A 22,215-nucleotide genomic window follows, 5' to 3' on the forward strand; every position below is an offset into this window, starting at 1 on the left:
TTTCTACTGGCTCAGAGGATCCTGGAGTTTTCTCTTCCTTAATATCTTCTCTCTATTGTAAATAAACAACAATAAATTCCATTTTACTTTAGTAATTAATTTTGGGATTTAGCAATCAAATCCCTGGTGACCACCAATTTAATATTAAGTCTCAACCAAAAATCTAACAGACTAAAGGACTGTATGGTTACCTGGAGTCCTGACTTCTGGTGGAAATGTCCCACATGGTGAGTGACATATCTGGAAGTCAGGACTCAGGACCCAGACTCCATTTCTCTTTCATTTCTCTGATTATAAGAGATTTGGAACACTTTTTCATGTGTTTATTAATTGTTTTGATTTCTTTAACTGAAAATTGCCTATTCATGTCCCTTGCCCATTTATCAATTGGAGAGTGGCTTGATTTTTTTGTACAAGTGGTTTAGTTCTTTATAAATTTGAGTAATTACACCTTTGTCAGAGGTTTTTGTTATGTTTTTTTTTATGAAGATTGTTTTTGTTATGTTTTTGTTATGAAGATTGTTTCCCAATTGGTTGCTTCCCTTTTAATTTTGGTTGCATTGCTTTTGTTTGTACAAAACCTTTTTAATTTGATGTAATCAAAATTATTGACTTTACATTTTTTAATTTTTTTCTAGCTCTTGCTTGGATTTAAAGTCTTCCCTTTCCCAAATATCTGACATGTATACTATTATGTGTTCACCTAATTTGCTTATAGTTTCCTTCTTTATCTTTATATTCAGGTTGTTCGCCCATTATGAGTTTATCTTGGTGTAGGTTGTGAGATGCTGATCCAAACCTAATTTCTCCCATACTGTCTTCCAATGTTCCCAGCATTTTTTATCAAATAGTGGATTTTGGTCCCCAAAGCTGGAATCTTGGGCTTATCATAAACTGTCTTGCTGAGGTCACTTATGCCAAGTACATTCCACTGATCCCCCTTTCTGTCTCTTAGCCAGTACCAAATTGTTTTGATGACCACTGTTTTATAGCATAGTTTGAGATCTGGGACTGCAAGGCCTCCTTCCTTAGCACTTTTTTTTTCATTATTTCATTATATCCTTGAACTTTTGTTCTTCCAAATGAACTTTGTTATGTTTTTTTTTTCCTAATTCAATAAAAAAGTTTTTTTGGTAGTTAAAAATGGTTATGGCACTGAATAAGTAAATTAATTTGGGTAGGAGTGTCATTTTTATTAAGTTAGCTCACCTTACCCATGAGCAATCGATGGTTTTCCAATTATTTAGATCTACTTTAATTGTGTGGAGAGTGTTTTGTAGTTTTGTTCATATAGTTCCTGTGTTTGTCTCAGCAGATAGATTCCTAAGTATGTGATATTGTCTAGGGTGATTTTAAATGGAATTTTTCTTCCTAATTCTTGCTGCTGAGATGTGTTAGAGATATATAAAAATGCTGATGATTTATGTGGGTTTATTTTGTATCCTACAATTTTGCTAAAGTTGTTGATTATTTCTACTAGTTTTTTGGTTAGTTTTCTAGGACTCTATAAGTAGACCATTATATCATCCACAAAGAGTGATAACTTCATCTCCTCATTGCCTATTTTAATACCTTCAATTTATTTTTCTTCTCTAATTGCTACAGCTACTGTTTCTAGGACAATGTTAAATAATAGAGGTGATAATGGGCATCCTTGTTTCACTCCTGATCTTATTGGGAAGGCTTCTAGTTTGTCTCCATTGCAGATGATGTTTGCCCTGCCTATTTTTAGAACACCCTACTTAAAGTTGAATGGGAAAATCTGCCCATTTTTTTAGATCTAATCACCAAAAGTGTAAGCATCCCTCTTAATCATTAAGTGGGAGGTCTGTGACCCATGTGTGCAATAGTGAGTGACTGTGGGGAGCCATCATATCCCCACTCTCTGATAGAGTCAAAATGTGGGGAAGTAGAGACTGTAAAGCAGCCTCCAGAATTTAAGGAACTCGTGGAACCCTCTCAATATGACCTCTCTCTAACTTCCCTTACTAATGGAATTATTATGATTATTGTTCTCTCCCCAATACAGGAGAAATAATATGAGAGCAAATACTTATAGGGTTAACACTAAGAGATATAGGAAGAGAAAAATAAAATGGGCTAAATTATATCAATGAAGAGGCATGAGGAACTATTACAGTGGAGGAAAGAATGAGGATAGTGACACAATACATAAACTGTACTCTTGTTGGAATTGACTCAGAGAGGGAAGAATAATCAGATTAATTAGTATATAGGATTCCTTCTTACCCTATAGAGAAATATAAAAAGAATAAGAAAGGTGGGAGGGGAGTAATATAAAGGAGGAGAAATTGGTGTGGCATGATTAAAGCAAAACACTGGTGTGAAGGGAAAGAGGGAAAAGAGAAAGGGCAGGATTCAAAGAGGAAATTGAGATGAAGGAGAATATACAGATAGTAAATCATAACTATAAATGTAAATAGGATGAACTGACCCATAAAATGGAAGCAGATAGCATAGTGGATTAAAAAAACAACCAGAATCCTACCATATGTTATTTCCAAGAAACATATTTGAGGCAGGTAGACACACACAGATTAAAAATAAAAGGCTGGAGCAGGATCTATTGAGCTTCAAGTGAGACAAAAAAAAAGGAGTTGCAATCATGATCTCATACAAAGTTAAAGGAAAAATAGATAAGATCAAAAGAGATAAGGAAGGCAATTACATCTTGATAAAAGTTAGTATAAACAATGAAGAAATGTTAGTACTGAATATATCTGTACCAAATGTTATGTCCTCCAGATTCTTAAAGAAGAAACTAAAGGAGCTTAAGAAGGAAACAGTAAAATTGTACTGGTGAGGAATATTAACTTTTCCCTATCAGGTTTAGATAAATATAACCAAAAAGTAAATTAGAAAGAAGTAAAGAAAGTAAACAAAATTATAGAAAAGCTAGATTTAATAGATATCTGGAGAAAACTAAATAGGGATAAAAAGGAACATAACATTCTTTTCAGCAGCACATGGTACATATACAAAAATTGACCATATACTAGGGCATTAAAACTTCACCACCAAATTCAAAAAAGCAGAAATTATCAATGCAATTTTTCCAATTGCAATAAAAATTAGAGTCCATAAGGGCTCATGAAAAAAGCAAATTAAACATTAATTGGAAATGAAATAATCTAATTCTTTAAAAATGGTGGATCAAAGAACAAATCATAGAAATAATCATAGAAAAGATTTCACTGAAGAGAATAACAATGAGAAGACAATATATCAAAATTTATGTGATACAGCCAAAGTAGTACTCAGGGAAAAATTATATTCCTGAATGCTTACATCAATAAAATAGAGAAAAAGCAGATCAATGAATTAGGTATGCAACTAAAAAAACCTAGAAAAAAGAACAAATTAGGAATCCTAAATTAAACACTAAATTGGAAATCCTAAAAATCAAAGGAGAAATTAATAAAATTGAAAATAAAAGAACTATCGATTTAATAAATAAACCAAAGATCTGGTTATGTTAAAAATAAATTAGAACATTCATTAATTTGATTTTAAAAAGGAAAGAGAGTCAAATTATCAGTATCAAAAAAAAAACAAACTAGGGAAACCATAATAATACATTTCTCTGATAAAAATGTAATTTATCAAAAATACTCAAAAAATTAAGTCAAATATATGAGAATCAAAGTCATTCCCCAATTAATAGTCAGATGAAATGATGGGGCAGTTTTAGGAAGAAATCAAAATGATCAAAAATCACATGAAAAAGAATTTTAAATTCTTTTTGATTAGATAAATGCAAATTAAAACAACTCTGAGGTACTACCTCAAACCTACCATATTTGCCAATATGACAGTAATGTAAAATGATAAATGTTGAATGGAATGGGGCAAAATTGGAACACTAATGCAATGCTGGTGGAGTTGTGAATTGATCCAACCATTCTGGAGGACAATTTGGAATTATAACAATAGATTAAAAAAGAAAGCCCACTTTTTGATCCAGTATCATCATGACTAGCTCTGTATCCTAGAAATAATTTAAAAAAAACAAGGTAAAGAACTTGTTTGTAAAAAAAATATTTGTAGTTCCTCTTTTTTTGTGATGGAAAAGAATTGGAAACTGAAGGAATGTCCTTAAATTAAAGAATGGCTAAACAAATTGTGGCATATGGTGGTGATGAAATAATATTGTGCTACAAGAAATAATGAATAGGATAACTTCAGAAAGACCAATGTGAACTGATGCAGAGTGAAATAAGGAGAACCAGGAGAACATTGCACAAGGTAACTTCAACACTGTGAAACAATCAAATGTGATAGACTTTGCTACTAACAGTAATACAATGAACTAGGACAATTCTGAGAGGCTTGTGAAAAATAATCCTATATCCATCTAGAGAAAGGATTTTTGGAGGAGAAATGAAGATAGAAACATATGATTTATCATTTGTTTACTTGGAATTTTACTTTGGGATTTTATGAGATTATTCACTTAAAATGAATAATCTAGAAATATGTTTTGCATAATAATACATGTATAATCCAGATGAGATTGCTTGTCAGCTCCTGGAAAAGGGAGGGAAGAAGTGAAGGAGACAATATGGATCATATAACCTTGGAAAATTTATGTGGAAATTTGTTATTAAAGTTTATAAACAATTTTAAAAAATAAGTTTAAATATGCAAAAAACAGGGAAGTTTTTATCACTTGACAACATTGGAATAACCTATATCAAATTGTTTCTCAGCTGGGATGGGAAAAAGAACTGGAGGGAGGAAAAGAAATTGGATTGCAAAAGGTCAGAAGGCAACTGACAAAAATAAAAAAAATTCTAACTGGAATTGAAGAAAATTAAAAAAAAAAGGAATGGGTTGGTAAAAAAAAGAAGAAAATCAAAGAGTTCAAAGTTCTGAGTTCAATTTTGTGACTGAAAAAAAAACATAGCATATCCATGTATACATGAAAGAGGGGAAAGTAAGTTAAAATAAACATTCATTAAGAATCTCCTTTGTACAAAGTTGTATATTGTCTGCTTTACAATATCTCATTTGTTCTTCACAAGAACTTTGGGACTTAAGTGCTATTTATTATCCTGATTTTCCAGTTGAGAGAAAGTGAGGAATACAAAGGTTAAGCAACTTGTAAGGCCACACAAATAGTAAATCTTCAAGACAATATTCAAACTGGTGTCTTTCTGATATCAGCCACAGTACTTTATTCATTTAAAGGATTAAAAAAAAAGATGACTGACATGAATGATTCTAGCTTGGTAGGGGGAAAGTGGAATAAATAAGAGCAATGGTATGACATTTTCCAATTAAATTTGCATACATGAAAAAAAGTCTCTAAGTAGGGAGGACTATTCACCTACAGAAATGTGTTATGGAAGTTACTTAATGGTCACTCTCTGAAATAAGGGAAAAAAGGACATCTGGATGAGGGAACACTTTCCTGGCTCTCATCTATTTCATTCCCCTTCCATATTTTGAGAGTTCAATAATATGGTGTTACAGAATGGTAATTGACTTTGTAGTTAAAAGGACTTTCATATGCTATCTCTATCCTAAATCATTAATTAATTGTATAACTATAGCTAAGTCCTCTGCCTTTCTTGAAATTCAGTTTCTTCTTTTCAAAAATTAGGAAAATAATAGTAATGTATGTTACAAGGTTGTGGAGATAAAATCAAATCATATAAAAAGTACTTCATAAAACATAATTCATACAACTAGTTATTACTGCTTGAATTTTATAAATATTCTCACTTAAAAGTAGATTAAAGATCCTTTTTTGAAGCTGGAATTATTTAATACTTTTGTTAGTCTTGAAATAAGATTTGACTGAAAAAAAAATCTCTTTCTCCAGGAAGATTTTACCATGTACTACATTAACAACTATATACTTTTGTAAGTTTATCCAATAGAAAAAAAATGTCAAGTGTTTCAGAAACTGGAGGAAAACACAAAGCATGCAAATCAGAGGACCATTCCTTTTCAAAGTAAGAACATTTTTTTTTTACCTGAGAATCTGCCACTCTGCCAAAACTCAACTCTCCTAATGAGCAGATTCTTAAAAAAGAATTTTAAAGGAAGATCAATTTTTAGTTCAGGGTCAACCTGCCCAAAAGGAAAGAAACATATCTTTTTAATCTTTGGACCATTTTTGTGGACTCATTACAATTTGAGCCCCACATATCTTGGTTTTCCTAGATAAAACTGTATTTGTGATAAAATATATTTGGCCGTTCCCAAAACTTCTGAAATTCAACAATCTATTTAAAACAAAGAAGACATTTATTTTTTATTTTTTTAAATTTATTTGATTGATTAATTAAGAAAATTTTCAATGTTATTCTCTCCCCTCCTCCCACCTTCTTCCCAAGGTTAATGCACAAATTCCCTGAGTTTACATGTGTCATTGATCAAGACCTATTTCCATATTATTGATATTTGCACTAGAGTGATTGCTTAGTCTACATCCTCAGCCATATCCCCAAAGAACCATGTGATCAAGCAATTTTTTTCTGTGTTTCTACTCCCACAGTTCTCTCTCTGGAGGTACATAGCATTTATTCTCATAAGTTCCTCAGAATTGTCTTGGATCATTGCATTGCTGCTAATAGAGAAGTCCATTACATTTGATTGTGCCAGTGTATCTATCTGTGTATAATGTTCTCCTGATTCTGCTTCTTTCATTCTGCATCAATTCCTGGAGGTCATTAAACTTCACACAGAATTTCTCCTGTTCATTATTTCTTTGAGATCAATAGTATTCCATCACCAACAGATACCACAATTTATTCAACCATTCCCCAATTGAAGGGCATCCCCTCATTTTCCATATTTTTGCCACCACAATGATTGTGGCTATGAATATTCTTGTACAAGTCTTTTTCCTTATTATCTCTTTGGGGTATAAACCCAGCAGTGCTATGACTGGATCAAAGGGTAGAAAGACTTTTAATTGGTATGAATATTTGTGTACAAGTCTTTTTTCCTTATTATCTCATAGAAGACATTTAATGTGACAAGAAATAATGTCTTTGGGTTCCAGAATGCATTAGAATTGGGGCATGAGGGTGGGTAGAGAAATCTCAAAGCTCAAAAGAATTTGAGTGATTTGTCCAAGATTACTCAGGCAGTAAATAGCATATTCAAGATTCAAATCTAGGTCTCCTGATTTTATATTCAGATAAGTTTCTATGCTACCACTAGTAGTGAAAACTTCATCAACTAGATAGCTAGTTCCAGTAACTATTTTCTCCTTAAATGAGTCACCTTTGTTATTGAGTACTGCCTCTGAATTCCCTTCTTTTCTAGCAGCTTTCTCTTTTTCTTATATTCAGAACTTGTCTCTTTATCTTATATTCAGAAGTTGTCTTATGTTAATTAATGATAAATAATGTTTTCTTAATAAATACGAAGGACATTTTGGCCAAATCACACTTAACCTAACATAATGTCTTCGGTGTCCAGGGAGGAAGAATTATATCTTCTCCATGGAAATCCATTCTACTTTATACCTTTCTAGAGTTAGAAAAGCTTTATTTATATTGAATCCAAGAATGCATTTCTTTGAAATTTTACCCTCAGTCTAATTTCTGACTTTTGTAGATACACAGAAAAAGTCTAAGTATCTTAGTAAGATACTAAAATTGCATGAATGCTCACTTTGTATAAAGTATTGTTCTAAAAAGATGGAGGAGAAATCTAAGGACCACCCCCTACCCTCAAGAAAAGTCCTTGACTGATTAACTAGGAAGGGCAGAGTTGATGGTGGCTCAAAAAATCTAGTTTACTGTCCATTCATAGCTTTAGAAGTGAGAAAATCAATATTAATGTGGAGAGCAATATGAAGTCTGGATACATGTAATATATTGAGTCTGTTTTTTTACAGACAAGTCAGAGCAGTTAGAGATTCAGAGATTTAAATATTAATTTTGGCACCTCATTGCAAAAAAATGGAAAATGAGGGAATGCCCTTCAACTGTGGAATGGCTGAACCAATTGTGGTATCTGTTTGCAATGGAATACTATTGATCTCAAAGAAATAATGAACAGGAGAAATTCCATGTGAAGTTTAATGACCTCCAGGAATTGATGCAGAGTGAAAGAAACAGAACCAGGAGAACATTATACACAGAGACAAATACACTGTGTCACAATCAAATGTAATGGACTTCTCTACTAGCAGCATTGCAATGACCCAGGACAATTCTGAGGGACTTATGAGAAAGAACATCCAGAGAAAGAAGTGTGGGAGCAGAAACACAGAAGAAAATCAATTGCTTGATCACATGGTTCGATGAGGATATGATTGGTGATCACTCTAGTGCAAATATCAATAATATGGAAATAGGTCTGGATAAATGACACATGTAAAACCCAGTGGAATTGTCTGTTGACTGTGGGAGGAGAGGTGGGAGAAGGGGAGAGAAAGAACATGAAACATGTAACCATGGGAAAATATTCTAAATTAATTAATTAAAGAAAATTTTTCAAATAAAAAAATTGGCACCTCAGGGATTGGAGAGACACAGGTGTGTATATTTGGAGGTTGGAGAAAGAGAAACTGAGTCATCATGAGGCCACTAATGGGAAAAGGATAGTGATAAAGGAGAAATAACAGATGAGTCTCCAAAAGGCACTCCTTCTGGTAGCTTCATTTTGAATTAATTATTATTACAAACTAGATTCTAAAATCTATTCTTTCTCTGTTTTAGAGGGAGGGCAAATATTGTCTGAACCCGCTAAAGTTCAGCTCTTTATTTGAGACAAAGTCCTGATTTTCTTTACCTACTTTCAGCTTTGAATGGGGACCTTTATTTGAGAAAAGTAGGAATTTGGGGTTATTTAATCTCTCTAAATAAATCAAATAAGAATATCAATCTGGCATTTGTTCTACTTCAGCTTCTTAGAAAAATGAGACTTAATCATATTGCCAAAACTTGTAGAAAGGGTCATTTTCATCTTATTTCTTGGAAATCTTTCTAAAATGTATCAAACCTCTCAATAGCTTCTTAAATAGGGTTGTGAGAACTATATCATATTTTCCTTTTTTTCAAGATGTATTGAAATTGTCATTATCTCATGATATTCATTAAGGCTGTGGAGATCCTTGGGGTTATTTATTCTGATGCTAAGTAAACTATGTGCCTCTCAAAGCTCTCTCCCATTCTCTTCATATGTGTGTATGTGCAAGCATATGTGTATGTGTGGATTTTTGTTTACAAGTGATCTGGGGTAGATAGGGAAATTAGGTCTCCAAGGTTATTTAGATTGTATCTAAACCACAAATAAACCTCATGGGTTTCACAATGAGAGTGAAATGTGTATGTTTTAGTGCACAGCTCTTATGGCCATTAGTCTTCATTGCTCAGACCTTTTTCCCCCTTTATTCAGAGATCTCAGGCATATTCTGAATATTTGAGGCTGCCAAATAATTAACCAGAAATCCAAGTCAACCTCAATAGTAATCATTACAAATATCATTCTATTAACATTGCATCAGGATTTTCCCCTCTAAACATTAGTATCCCTCCTGTTCACCAATCTTTCAAATATCACTGACAATGCCTCCCTCATCACATACCAAAGGAAGTGGTTTAACTGGGCCTGATGTAAAGGGGATCTGACATCAGCTTCCTCCTATCTTGTGTTTCAGTTCTTTATTATGTATAATTATTCTTTCCTTTCTGTTCTGAAAAAACATTCTTTTTTGACAGATAAACCAGATGCAAAATTAGTCTTAAACAGCTGCCTTCTCTCAATTTCTGTGTCAGTCAAGAAGTGGAAATTAAATATTTATACAATGATTAGGGAATGAATGAATAAATTGAGCTATATAAATTTAAGGAGAGGTTAGGTGGCTTAGTAGATATAGAATTAGGCCCGGAGACAGGAAGACCTGAATTCAAATCTATCCTCAGACACGTACTAGTTGTTCAACTCTGGGCAGGTGACCCTGTTTACCTTAATCCCCTGAAGAAGAAAATGGAAAATCAATAAAGTATCTTTGCAAAACAAACAAACAAAGAAAAGAAAACATGGACAGTGTGATAAAGAGTCAGATATAACTGACACAAATAAATAGCAACATATGGATATAAGAAATTACAAATACAATTAATATAGGGAAGCATGGAATGATTTACATACGCTCATAGTGAATTAATCAAAGCCAAGAAAACACAAGACACAAGGACTACAACATTTATGTAGAAAGAAGAGAAAGCACAAAATAATTTTAAATTACTATGGATAAATATTATATATTGATCAACTTAGCTGATTGTTGTTATCTTCCTCTTTTTCATTAAAAAATATTTGTTCTAAAGTGTGACTGGTGTTAGAGTCTTTGTGAGGCATTAATGTGGGATCTAAGCAAGATAAAAACAAGGAACTTCAATAAAATTAATTTTAAATTTATAATTGATGCAATTCAAGAAGTGTTAACTACTCAGCTTTGAGCAAAGTGAAAAAGAATTTTAATATAATTCTGTATAACTGGAATGCCCCATTACAAGTTTCTCATTCCTCCATTGTAAGTTTATGGTCTGTTTCCAAAACTTATAATTTAATAGCTAGAATTTATATAGCATTTTAATATTTTCAAAGTTATTTGCATATGTTAACTCATTTGATCTGTGTTATTTAGGTGCTGTTGGTGTCCCCTTTTTTATAGATCAGGAAATCAAATCACAGAGGTGTAAAGTGCCTTTTTCCAGGGTTTCATAGCTAATAAGTGCATGAGGTAGGATTTTAACCCAGGTCTTCCTGAATCTAGGACAAGCATTCTATCCATTGTACCATCTGTACAATGCTCTAATGCAATTACCTCTTCCATTTTTATGTGTGCTGGACTTTACTCAAATAATCTTCTCCTTGGTAAGTTTCCTGGATTATTTTTCCTACCTGTTAATATCTCCCCTCAATCCCCCTCTTTTACTCATTCTGTTCTCTTATTTTTTTTAATAAAATTTCTCTTACTCATTCTGTTCTCTTATTTTTTTAATAAAATTTCTAGAGTCTTATTTTTAGGCATCTACCTAGACCATTCAAGACTCAGTGAAATCTTGAATGACAAACTTACATCCTTAAATTTGGGGCTCTTTATTTTCAGATACTACAAAATACCTTGCCAGTAGCAATTACTTAATACATGTTGAAATATCAGGATAAATGTGGATTGTTCTAGGGATATTGAGGACAGAAAGAATTTTTGCTGTGAAGATTGATGTGGGGGGGGGAAGGTTCATGGAGAAAGTAGAACTTTAGTCTTGAAAGGAAATTATTTTGATTTGTTGTGGATAATAAGAGAATGCATTTCATCAATGTTAGTATTTGACTTGAAAATTCAGAGACATGGAAGAAAATGAAATTTTTGTGTCCTTGGAACAGCTAGCCAAGAATGGCTTGAGTGATGAATGCAACAAATAGAATGATGTCAGATAATGTTTGGAAAGGTATATTGCAGTTCTTCCCTGACCTTGCCTTTTCTATTTCCTTTGCCTGGAGAAGAAATTATCTTCTCCTAGTCCCACTGAGTGGGGATTTGTTTAATTGGTCAATGGACACTATGAACATCATTCATTCCTTTTATATACTTAGCTGTTGACTTCAGTAGAAAGCAATTCAACAGAATTCACCTGATTGCATCATCAGTTTCCTAAGAACTAGTTTGAGGGTCACATTTTTTTCCACTTATGCATTGAAAAGCCAGCAGATGGCAAACTTGAGACTTTTAAGGTATTTCTGATTAGACTTTCAACTTGAAACCCTTGATATATATGTGTGTATAAACTTATTCATCAGTCATTGGATTTCATGTTTGGATCTTTGCATATAAGCCTTATCTATTATAGAATGCAGGGTCCACAGATTTCACATTAGAATCTCAGTCATCAAAGGATCTACTTGGTATTGTTTCTTCTGTTACCAAATCAATTTCAGTGTTTTGACCTATAAGTGACAATTGTTTATCCAGTCTTTAAGTAAAGACCTTGAATGAGAATAAATTTAGTACTTCCTTGGCAATCTCATTCCTTTTAAAGAAACTATATTTTTAAGAATTTTTTCCCCTCTTGATATTAACCTTGTCTGTGAGTTTGTAACTTTTATCATTGCTTCTGGTTTTGTGTTCTGGGACAAATCAGATAATTCAAATACCTCTCCCACTTGAATACTCAGTAAATACTTGAATGAAGCCAATATATATGCCCTTGGTCTATTTTGGAGGCCAAACCAAACATCCCCTTATTGTTCAACTGACCCTTATATTACACAAACATAAAGCCCTTGGTCATCCCGATTGGCCTTTTCTGTTTTTGGATGCCTTTCATAAAATGTGGTACTAAAAGCTGAATATATATTTATATTGGATTTGACCTAACCAGACCAGAGTGAAATGGTTGGAAGGGATCCCCCCCATTCTTGGGAACTGTGCTTTGTCAATAAAACCCAAGACTATGTTACTTATTTTGATTGGCATATGATGTTGTTGATTCATATTATTCATATAATGTCCATTGAAATGCTCATGTATTTTTCAGATGAACTGTTCTCTAATAAATATTTTCATTATGTAGATTTACCCAAGAAGAAACATTATATTGGGGAACTCAGTGTGTGTCTTGCATAATACTTGCTTACTCTTGATTTCTATGATTAAGGAAAGATGTCACCAATCTTTAAGTGTGATGTTATAAATCCTCATGATTTGTAATGAGATACCCAGTAGCACTGTTTGTACAACATGGCTAGCCCCAGAAAAAGTTTTATTTGTATTCCAATATACAAAATATGTATTAAGCTTTTTTGATACTATCTAAAACCATGAGAAAAGTACTTCCATTTACATTTCTATGGCCAAGTCTACATAGGTCCATAAATTTCCTTGATGGTCACCATACAGGTTCATGTATCAACAAAAAACTATTTTAATTTTAATAAAAGAATTTGACTTTCACAAGTGTTGACTTCATGTAAGGAACCAGGCAATGTTAATATGTTTATATGCTTAGATGTCTTAATCTGAGATTTTTTTCTAAATGAATATAATTACCCTTAGAAATAAACATATTATAAAAATGGAGATTTGAACCCTAGACTTCAATCCCCAGAAGTCCTTGGCACTTCCCAGAATGCCCTATAATCTCACCTGAGATCCCCACCTGGGCTGAGAACAAAATTTGTATTTTAACTGACTGTACAGCCTACTTGGTCTCTCTCTGCTTCTGCTTCTAAGCACACACGCAGGCAGGATGTAAGTGGCTGTGAATGGGCTATTGTGCCCTAGGCACATGCTTTCTTATTTTGTATTTTCTTTATCCTTGATTTCTAATAATCTTTAATAAACCTCTAAAATATAATGCTTTTAGTAGCGAAACTAAATTTAATTGTTAAAATATGTAAGGGGCAGTTGAGTGGCTCAGTAGATTGAGAGCCAGGCCCAGAGATGGGAAGTCCTAGGTTCAAATCTGGCCTCAGATATTTTCTAGCTGTGTGACCCTGGACAAGTTACTTAACCTCTATTACCTGACCCTTACCACTCTTCTGCCTTGGAACCAATGCATAGAATTAGTTCTAAGATGGAAGGTAAGGGTTTAAAAATGTTTTTTAAAGAAATAGATCTAAGCAGAAACATAATTCATTAAAATGCTTATTGTTTTCCCTGTGAACTCAAATGTTTTCCTAATACCTAATAACTTAATGAGCCTGTATTAAGCATTTCCCTATATCAAGAATTATGCTAAATCTGAAAATGCAATGATCAAAACAAAAATAACTTCTACCCTCAAATCTTTTAACCTAACTGAACTGGCTTCCTCATCTGTGAAATGATAATACTAACCTGTATTATTATTATTTACAAATAGACCAATAAATCCTCCTTCATAATCACATAACAATTAGTTGTTTCTGCAATTATTAGTTAATTTAACAAAATTCTTTGTAATGAATTTCTGGCCCTTTCTACTGAGAAGAAAAGTCTGAGACAAATGCAGCAGCAGTTAGTACTAGGAAAAAAGGGTCAGGAAAAGTGAATATTTTATTATTTTCTTAGAGAAATACTATGAATGTAATTATTTTATGGATAAAATTATAGGTATATTAGAGGAAAAAATTGATTGGAAGAAACTGAAAATTAAGACTTTGGGAAATACATATTAATTAGTGTTCAACTAGAATGACTAGGAAGTTTTCCAAGTATAACAACAAAAAAAAAAAGGAAAAAAAACCTACAAGGCCCAAGACTTCATGAGTGGTCTTACTTGTTGGCAAATTGAAAAACAAAAGCTCAGAATTTTTTTCTAGGATCCTCATAATCTTGAGCTTTATTAAATAGATAAAGAACCAATCTGAATTATTTTTAAATAAATACGTGGAACTGAGTTTGTAGAATTATCATATGTTCAACAATATTCTGGTGAAGGCTTCTTAATGAAGAAAAGGCAAAAGAAAAAAGGAGACTGAAAAAGAAAAAGATAGCCAGAGAGCCAGAACCAGAGATACAACAAGACACAGAGTCAGAGACAGATAGAGGTGGAGACAGATTTACCTGAGTTTTTTTTTTCTCAACTCCAATTTATCTTGTTCCACTATACTAGCACCTGGCAATGTCCTGTCATAACCAGATAGGAGAAGGAATGAAGAAAATCTTATACTATCTAATAGTTATTAGGACATGGTATTAGGAAAACAGGAGTATATATAAGATGTCCCAAGAGTCTCTGTGCAGTTTTAAACTATGAATTTTGGGACACCTTGTATCTATGGAAGGGAGGTTGAGGGGGAAACTAACTTTCCACCCCCTTTGGAAAATATGAATATGTAATTGAATTGGAAATCAATAATTGAACATAGTAACTAAATACAGAGATTCTAGGAAAAACTAATGTGCCACATGAACTTTGCGCACAAATCATGGAATAAAAATATCACTAGCTGGACAATGGCATCCCATTCAGTGTTCTAAATCTTTCCTGTGGGCAGATTATGAATGAGCCAAGGAAGAATGTGTGTGTGTTTATTTTATTTATCAATGTCTTCTTTGATGGAATTTTAAAACATAACATGAGTTAGAGTAAGAACTCAATGGCCCCATCGCAGCCCTGTCTGGGGATAACTGCTGACTGAAATAAAAGAAATGCTGTTTCTGCTGCCTATTGGGACTCAACCATACAATTCCAGAGCGGGTAAGTGGCTCAGAGCAAACAGATTCATCTTTCCCTAGGATCACCTAGAAAAATCCCTAAGAACTAAATGTTCCCCTTAAGACTAATTTGGGAGCTTTCCCTGGGCTGAGAGAGAGGGTCTATGGGCTGAAAAAGAGTCTCATTCCTTCCAAGAAGAGAGTGTTCTTCTACAACCTTGCCCTTTTGTGTCTTTTAGGCGTGGTAACCCTCTTGCCATTTTCTATTCCTTCCCCTGATACCCTCTCCCCAAGAAAGTATTAGCGCAAAACGAGTTTTGAATGTACAAAGGTATCTTCTCCCCTTTCATGCATCTGGAAGTGCTAAATGGATGGAAGACAGGGGAAGGGTGGAGAAAAGGTGTATTTTGGTCCGCTTGTAGTTCATTAGGGTCTCTGGGCGGGGCCAAACGAAAGCCAGCTAGGGTATTGGTTCTAAACACATACATATATATCTGGCTCTTTCCCTCCTCCATCAATCTCCTAAATTCCAATGAGGTCACTGCGATGAGCAAGAACAAGATAAAAAGAGGAGAGGAAGAAGAGGGTGAAGGTGAGAAGGAGGAAGGAGAAGAAGAAGGAAGAGAGACAAGAAAGGGGCCATCAGACAAGGTCGACTTTTTCTGAGACACAGCAAATGTGAGGAGTGTGGTGCTGAATGTAATCTGCCTGAATGAGAGACAGAAGCGGAGAGAGAAGGACTAAGCCACTTTTCTATTACGACAGTAACAAAGGAAGAGGAGGCAGAGAGGAAGCAGAGAGAAGGGAGCGAGCCCTCCCACTCGCCGCCCCCTCCCCCAGAACACAAAACCCCTGAGCTCAGAAGAAGAATCAAGGGAGCCCGAAGTGCTGGGAGACACAGAACAGCCAAGAGAAAAAGCCAGCTAACAAGAGTGGGGGCGTGCAGGTTTCCTGCAGGGACTTCTTCGGACGCAGCAGCACCTTGGACAGCGCCCGGGTGAGCGCATCCCTGACAAAAAGACTAAGCAGAAGCTGCCATCAGCTTGAGAAGGGGCTACTTTTGCAGCATCCCCCCTCTCCGTTTCCTTCGTCCACTTCAGCTTGACTCCAACCCTGGAGCAGAAGAAAATCCTTTGTCCTTCGGCACTTTGAACGTGCCAAGAGGTGCCTTGGGTGCTTTGGCCCCGTCTAAAGAAGCTCGCCTCTTGTCTCTGGGACCAGCATACTTGCTGTAAAATGCTGAACTGGTGAAGAAAGGGGGGAAAAAGTTTTGGGGGATGTAATAGGGGAGAGAAGGGAGCGCACGGGGAAAGCGGAAGACCGAAGGTGGATGGTTTGTTTCCCGGGCTGATCTGGAAGGAATGATGACCGAGGGAGGATGTGCACCAGCGGCCAGATCATTGGGAGCCTGCTGGTGCTCTCTGTGCTGGAGATAGGACTGGGGGCGTCCAGCGTGGCCGTGGGGGCAGTTAGCTTCAGCCTGGCCCTCAGAGAGCACCAGCCGCAGCTTGGAGACTCCTCTCCGGTATGGAGCGGGCTGTGTGTACGTTAAGCCATTTCACTCTCTCTTTAACTCTTGTTGCTGATGATCATTGCGTGTTAATAGCTCCTCCCTGGGAGGGAAGGCCTTAATAAACCTCCCCCTTGCATGTCAGTCTGAAAAAGCATCCCCTGTGCATTGTTCCTGTGGGTAGACTAAACCTGTCCTCTGTGGTCCCATTTTACTTGTTTGAATGCCTGCTTGGGGTGAAGACCCAATGAAATAAGGAGCTCTTGTTTACCTGGACGGTGAAAGGGTCCCCTGGGAGATCTTGGATTGGTCTTGTAGTGGGAATAATTAGAGGGAGGCTTTTTCAAGAATGTCAAGGGCATGTCCTTTGGTTCCTCTGTTTTCTTTAGAAGGAAAATCAGAGGGAAACATGCTATGGGTCTCCTAGGATAATAAGAACAAGCAGGATTGTAATTATTCTTTTGTCCTAGTAAAAATGGTTACCAGGACACACAAGTGGCAATCAAGATGTGAGAAAGTCAGATAGACGAAGTATGTGTGGATGTGTGCATGTATGTTTCTGTGGGCAGCTAGTTAATCTCATACACCTCAAGTAATGCTAATATTGTTCTCCATTGTGCTTTTCCTGCTAATTTTCTCTAGATGTGCATTTATCACTCATCAGCATCAAAACCACTTTGTAAGTTCTAGACATTCATGGGAGAAGGTGAGGGGTAGACAACAACAGAGTACAATTTGTAAGTACACCTCTAATCACATAGTTCCCACTGAGAGATTTCATATATTTTGTGAGGGAAGCTGTCAGAAACAACAAACCTTTTGTTTCTTCCCCTATAGGTAAGAGTCAGGGAAGCTTTAGGAATTTATTCCTTTAGCTAGGGAGAAATCAATGAAATAACTTATATTTGGGGCCTAAATGTGAAAAAATTGTCTTCTCTCTGGATTTCAGTGAATCTCATTGCCTTCCTAGGTTTACATTATACTTTGGAAGATTGATTTTAGAGGATGCAATTCTATCTTCCTAGGAATTTTATTGGTTCAATTATAAAATTATTTGTTTTGTTGAACTTTAAGAAAAGAGATGGTCATTTGAGTGCACAAGGGCCATATTTATTTATAATTTTTTATTTATTTATTCATAATTAAGTTGATACTTAGTATATGAATTCTGGTGAAGGTTCCTTGAGGTTTGATAATTAGAATAAGTTAAATTCAATTCTACTTTCTAGAACTGAAAAATTGAATCTCTTCTTTTAAAATTAAAATTGAGCCAATTTTTAAAGAAAAAATGAAAAATGAATTCTGCCTCCAAGAAAGATTTAACATTTTCAAATGAATATACAATTTGTCTTTAATAATATCACTGGTAGCTAAGTTATGAAGCATGATTTTTGACTATAAAACTTTTTATACACATCATCATTGGATATCTTTTGGCCTGATCATTAAAAAATGCTCAGATTGACAGTACAAATAAATGAAATTAGATTTTATTAGTTACTAATACCCTGGAGGCCTTCAAATTAAATGTTCTTCATCTTATATACAATAGTTAATATTTTGAAACCATAGATTAATCAGAGAGAAGAGTAATAAACTTTCAAACTCTTCCCATGAATAACTACAACTACTATGGATCATTTTGTAACTGTAGGGGCATGGCTAATGACTTGATTTTTCAAGATCTCTGCATTCTTTTCCAAATTTCCACTTGGCAGAGCAAAATAAATGTAGAATCTGAAGCTACATCTTCTTGATACCCAAACAACTGGCTCATTTAGTGCATATGGGGAAAGAGATTAGTCAAACTGGAGGATTGTTATAATATAAAAATAAATGTAGCACTGTGCTTAACAATTTTACTTTGGACTTAGTTGTTTGGCTCCATGGTAATGCAAACTAAAAGAGGTTATGGTTGTGTCTTCAGGGGATTAAAATGGCTGTTCAATTTATGTTTTGGGGGTATAATTATACCCTGTCAGGACAAAATATCACTGAGTTGCCACCTAAGTCACATTAAATTAATCATTTCAAGATGGTTGGAAAGTATATGAAAAAAAACAGCAAATATAAGTAACACAAGGGCTAGTATTTGAATCTGATGCTGTGATAAAAGAGAAATGGCATTAGAGACCAAAGAGAAGTCGTAGAAAAAAGTTAAAAGAGAAAAAAAGAAATGAAGTGGATAGGAAGATGCTTTTTTAAGCATATTGTCACATGGACAATACCTTAGCATCTGAGCTTTGATGAAAGTAAGCTAGGAGCAAGGACTTAGTCATTCATTCACTTTTGTCTCTCTTATCTTAAATGTTATGAAATTAATCTTAATTTGGAAGAGAGTGTAAAGATCATGTCACCCAACCCATATTTCAGACTGAATCCCCTTGGATGGGACATGGCAAATAAGTCATCACTAACTCATAAAGCAGTCCATTCCATTTTTGATAAACTGCTTCATTTATCAAAATTTCCATTGCTTCATACATAAAATGAGGTGATCAGGCTAAATGATTTTTGTTGTTATTATCTCTAAGATTTTATGATTCTATATGTACTCATTTTTTGGATCAAAGTGTTTAGAACTAGATCTTTTCTTTTTTTCTCTGTATAAATGCAAAATTAAACAAACTCTTGGAAATGGAATAAAATATTGTATACATTTAGATAAGATTAAAAAACATCTGCCTAACAGCTTCCATATTTTATGGAATGATGCATAAAAAGACAGAAAGATCTGAGTTTCAGTTCCATGTCAGATATGTATTTACAAGTTATGAAACACTGGACAAGTCATTTAACTTGTCTCAGCTATAAAATAGGCATAATATTCTTGTAGCAATTGTCTAAGGAGGCTGTCATGAAGAACAAATGAGATAACTTTTGAAAAGTTACTTACAAAACAAAGTGTGATATTTGAGTTATTATGATTATTTATTGCCTATATCAACTTTTTTCCTACATAATGAATCTAGTGCTTCACCTGAGTAGAACTTTTACCAAGCTTCAGTGACATACATGTTTAATAGACTCATTCTTCATCATGCCAAGACAACCAGTTGCATGTTGTGTTAAAAAACCTTAATCAATGCAAAACTTAATCAAAACCATAGCAATATGAAGATGAATCTGTACCAAAAGGGAGCATGCACATAAGAAAAATGAAAGAGTTGTTTTTGCTATAATTGTAAAGTTATTTGTTTCCCTTTAGATCATTTTGAAAATGTAGGCATTATGCCAATACAAAAGCTTTAAGTGGGTCATATTTAATGCCAATTATCTATGACTCTCTAGTTAGCCTTTTCTCCCATTCAAATGAATTCCTTAGGATCTGTTTACTCTGAAGTTCTGACCTCCAGCTGCAACCAATGCTAGGTAGCTGAAGAGAACAAATCATTTTTCTTAGTGTAACTTGTGGGAATTCTAGTTTTATTCAAAGAAAAACAGCAGATTGAGGGATTACTGGGATAACTGGAAGAGCTACTACCATATTTAAAAGACAATGATATGTCTTTCTCTGGACACTATTCAGTAAGTGCCCTTAATTAGTCAAGTATGCACTTAGATTTGTAAATCACCATGGGGACTTCTGGTGCTTATAAGCATCTCTTCTTTTACTGTTCAGAAATGTGCGGATAAAAGAAACTGGAGATGGCCATTCTGAACAATTCAGACCCCAAATCTGTGTTAGGTCATCTCAGACTAGATCACCTGGATCTCTTTGGCCTAAATTATGTGTGTGTGTGTGTGTATATATATATAAATATAAATATATATATATGTACATATATATATATATACATATTAGCAGTGAGAAATAGCCTGGATCTTTCTTCAAAATTTCAGTGTGCCTTAAAACTGATGCTGTTGGTTAGTTGGCCAACATCTACCTACTATAATACATAATATTCGGACTTGATCAGAGGAACTCCAAATTCTAAGCTGATCATTTGTGAATAGTGGAGTCAGTAGCATTAAAGAGTCACCTGGGGAGGAAAAAAAAAAACATTGTATTAATTCTGTTTTACTTTCAGTCTTAAAATAAGGAGGAGTTTTCCTCAGTTAATATAAAGTTTAACTGAACCACAGTTCACTCAATGTGGAGCTTTTGGTTTTCTTAGTAACAAAATACAATTGTTAGGTGACTCTCTATTGTAGATGGAAATTCCAGATATTAAATTTGGATATATCTATTTTCAAGTATTTTAAGGATTGGCATATGAAAAAGAAACCAGTACTGCTCTGTTTGGTCCCAGAGTGAAAAAATAGGTGCAATGTGAACATCATACAAAGAATTATTTTGTTCTTATGTAAGGAAAAGCTTCTTCCCCATCAAGGCCCACAAATGAAATGAAAAGCTTCAGGAGATTCTGGACTCTTTCTTGTTGAAGTCTTCAAGCAAAGAATGAATGAACACTTTTTCAAACTATGTTGGAGGGGATTTTCAATTAAGCATTTTTAATTTCTGAGGTATCCTCCTCTGTAAAATCTGCTCCAATGTCAACCCTGAAGTGATTAAGTTCAAAGTCAAGGGAGGCTAGAAATAAGTTGTTAAAAGATGTTTGGAGGTGGGTTTGGTCAGCCATGTGCTGACCAAAATTATGTGGCACATTAACTACAACAGAGGAATATAATTTCATGTATTTTATCCTGCTAAGCAGAAATATCTCCCAAAATAGAAAGATAGAAAAGGCTCAGAGGCACTGAAAGAAGCCAAAACAAATGTAAAGATTAAGTAGGGTTCATCCAAGTAAAGCCAATTATAGACTTTGCCTGGGGGGATTTTGCATATGCCAGCTCAGCACCCTCTAAAGAGCTCAGGATTTCTTCCATGGCAGTCTCAGTTCAGAAAGTAGCACTCTGATTCTGCACATAGGAATCAAATATTGGAATGTCTACACTAGTCAACTGTGATTTGTTTCTCTGAAAATATCCTTATTTATGGAACCCCAAAAGATGACTTCTAAGACAGCTAACTGAAAAATGTAAATGTTTAAACTTGTTAGAATGTGGGGAATTTAGAGACAAATTATTTTAGAAGTTCAGCCAGGAAGAATATGGCACATATTAGTCAAATATGAAAGGTGCCCAGTTATCAGACTCAAAAAATCTTTCAATTAAAAAAAAAAGCTTCCTATAAATGGGTTGTCTAGAATAGCTAACTTTCAAATTTCCTTGGGAGAAATAGCTGGTAATTATAATATATTGTAGGTCTTTTGAAATTGAAAATAAAGTTAGGGGAAGGGAATAGATCAGAGGTCAAGGATGAACCACTAGCTTTATCAAAATAATTTAATCCATAATTTAGGCCAGTGCTATCTCAAAAGCATAAAGTGGTAGGCATGGGTTAGGAAGGGATAAATATATGATAGTATCTTCAGCTTTCTAAGGACAATAGTAGTTAGAGTTAAAAGAGAGTTCACAGATCATTAGGCTAACACCCATTAATGGGGATACTACAGATTAAAGAATAAAATGACTTGCCTTAATTAATTCAAATTATAAATGGTAAATCTGAGATTTGGATCCAGGGCCTATGATTCTAAATCTAGTATTTGTTTTACTATTCCAG

General features: G+C 34.4%; 1 protein-coding gene across 5 annotated transcripts in view; it reads left to right on the forward strand.

Annotated features, from left to right (window-relative positions):
* Window positions 1-15,622: 15,622 nt before the first annotated feature.
* TMEM196 (transmembrane protein 196) overlaps window positions 15,623-22,215 on the forward strand; it is a 78,778-nt gene continuing 72,185 nt past the window's right edge. For 2 of the 5 annotated variants that reach the window (XM_007505406.2, XM_007505408.2), the window contains exon 1: window positions 15,657-16,679. In XM_007505406.2, coding sequence (XP_007505468.1) covers window positions 16,515-16,679 — 165 coding nt within the window. In that variant the 5' untranslated portion in view covers window positions 15,657-16,514. Of the gene's footprint in view, window positions 16,680-22,215 lie in introns of all 5 variants that reach the window. The other 3 variants (XM_056800538.1, XM_001363533.4, XM_056800539.1) reach the window with 3 other exon arrangements.

The sequence above is a fragment of the Monodelphis domestica genome, chromosome 5 (assembly GCF_027887165.1).
Source record: "Monodelphis domestica isolate mMonDom1 chromosome 5, mMonDom1.pri, whole genome shotgun sequence".
NCBI lineage: Eukaryota > Metazoa > Chordata > Mammalia > Didelphimorphia > Didelphidae > Monodelphis > Monodelphis domestica.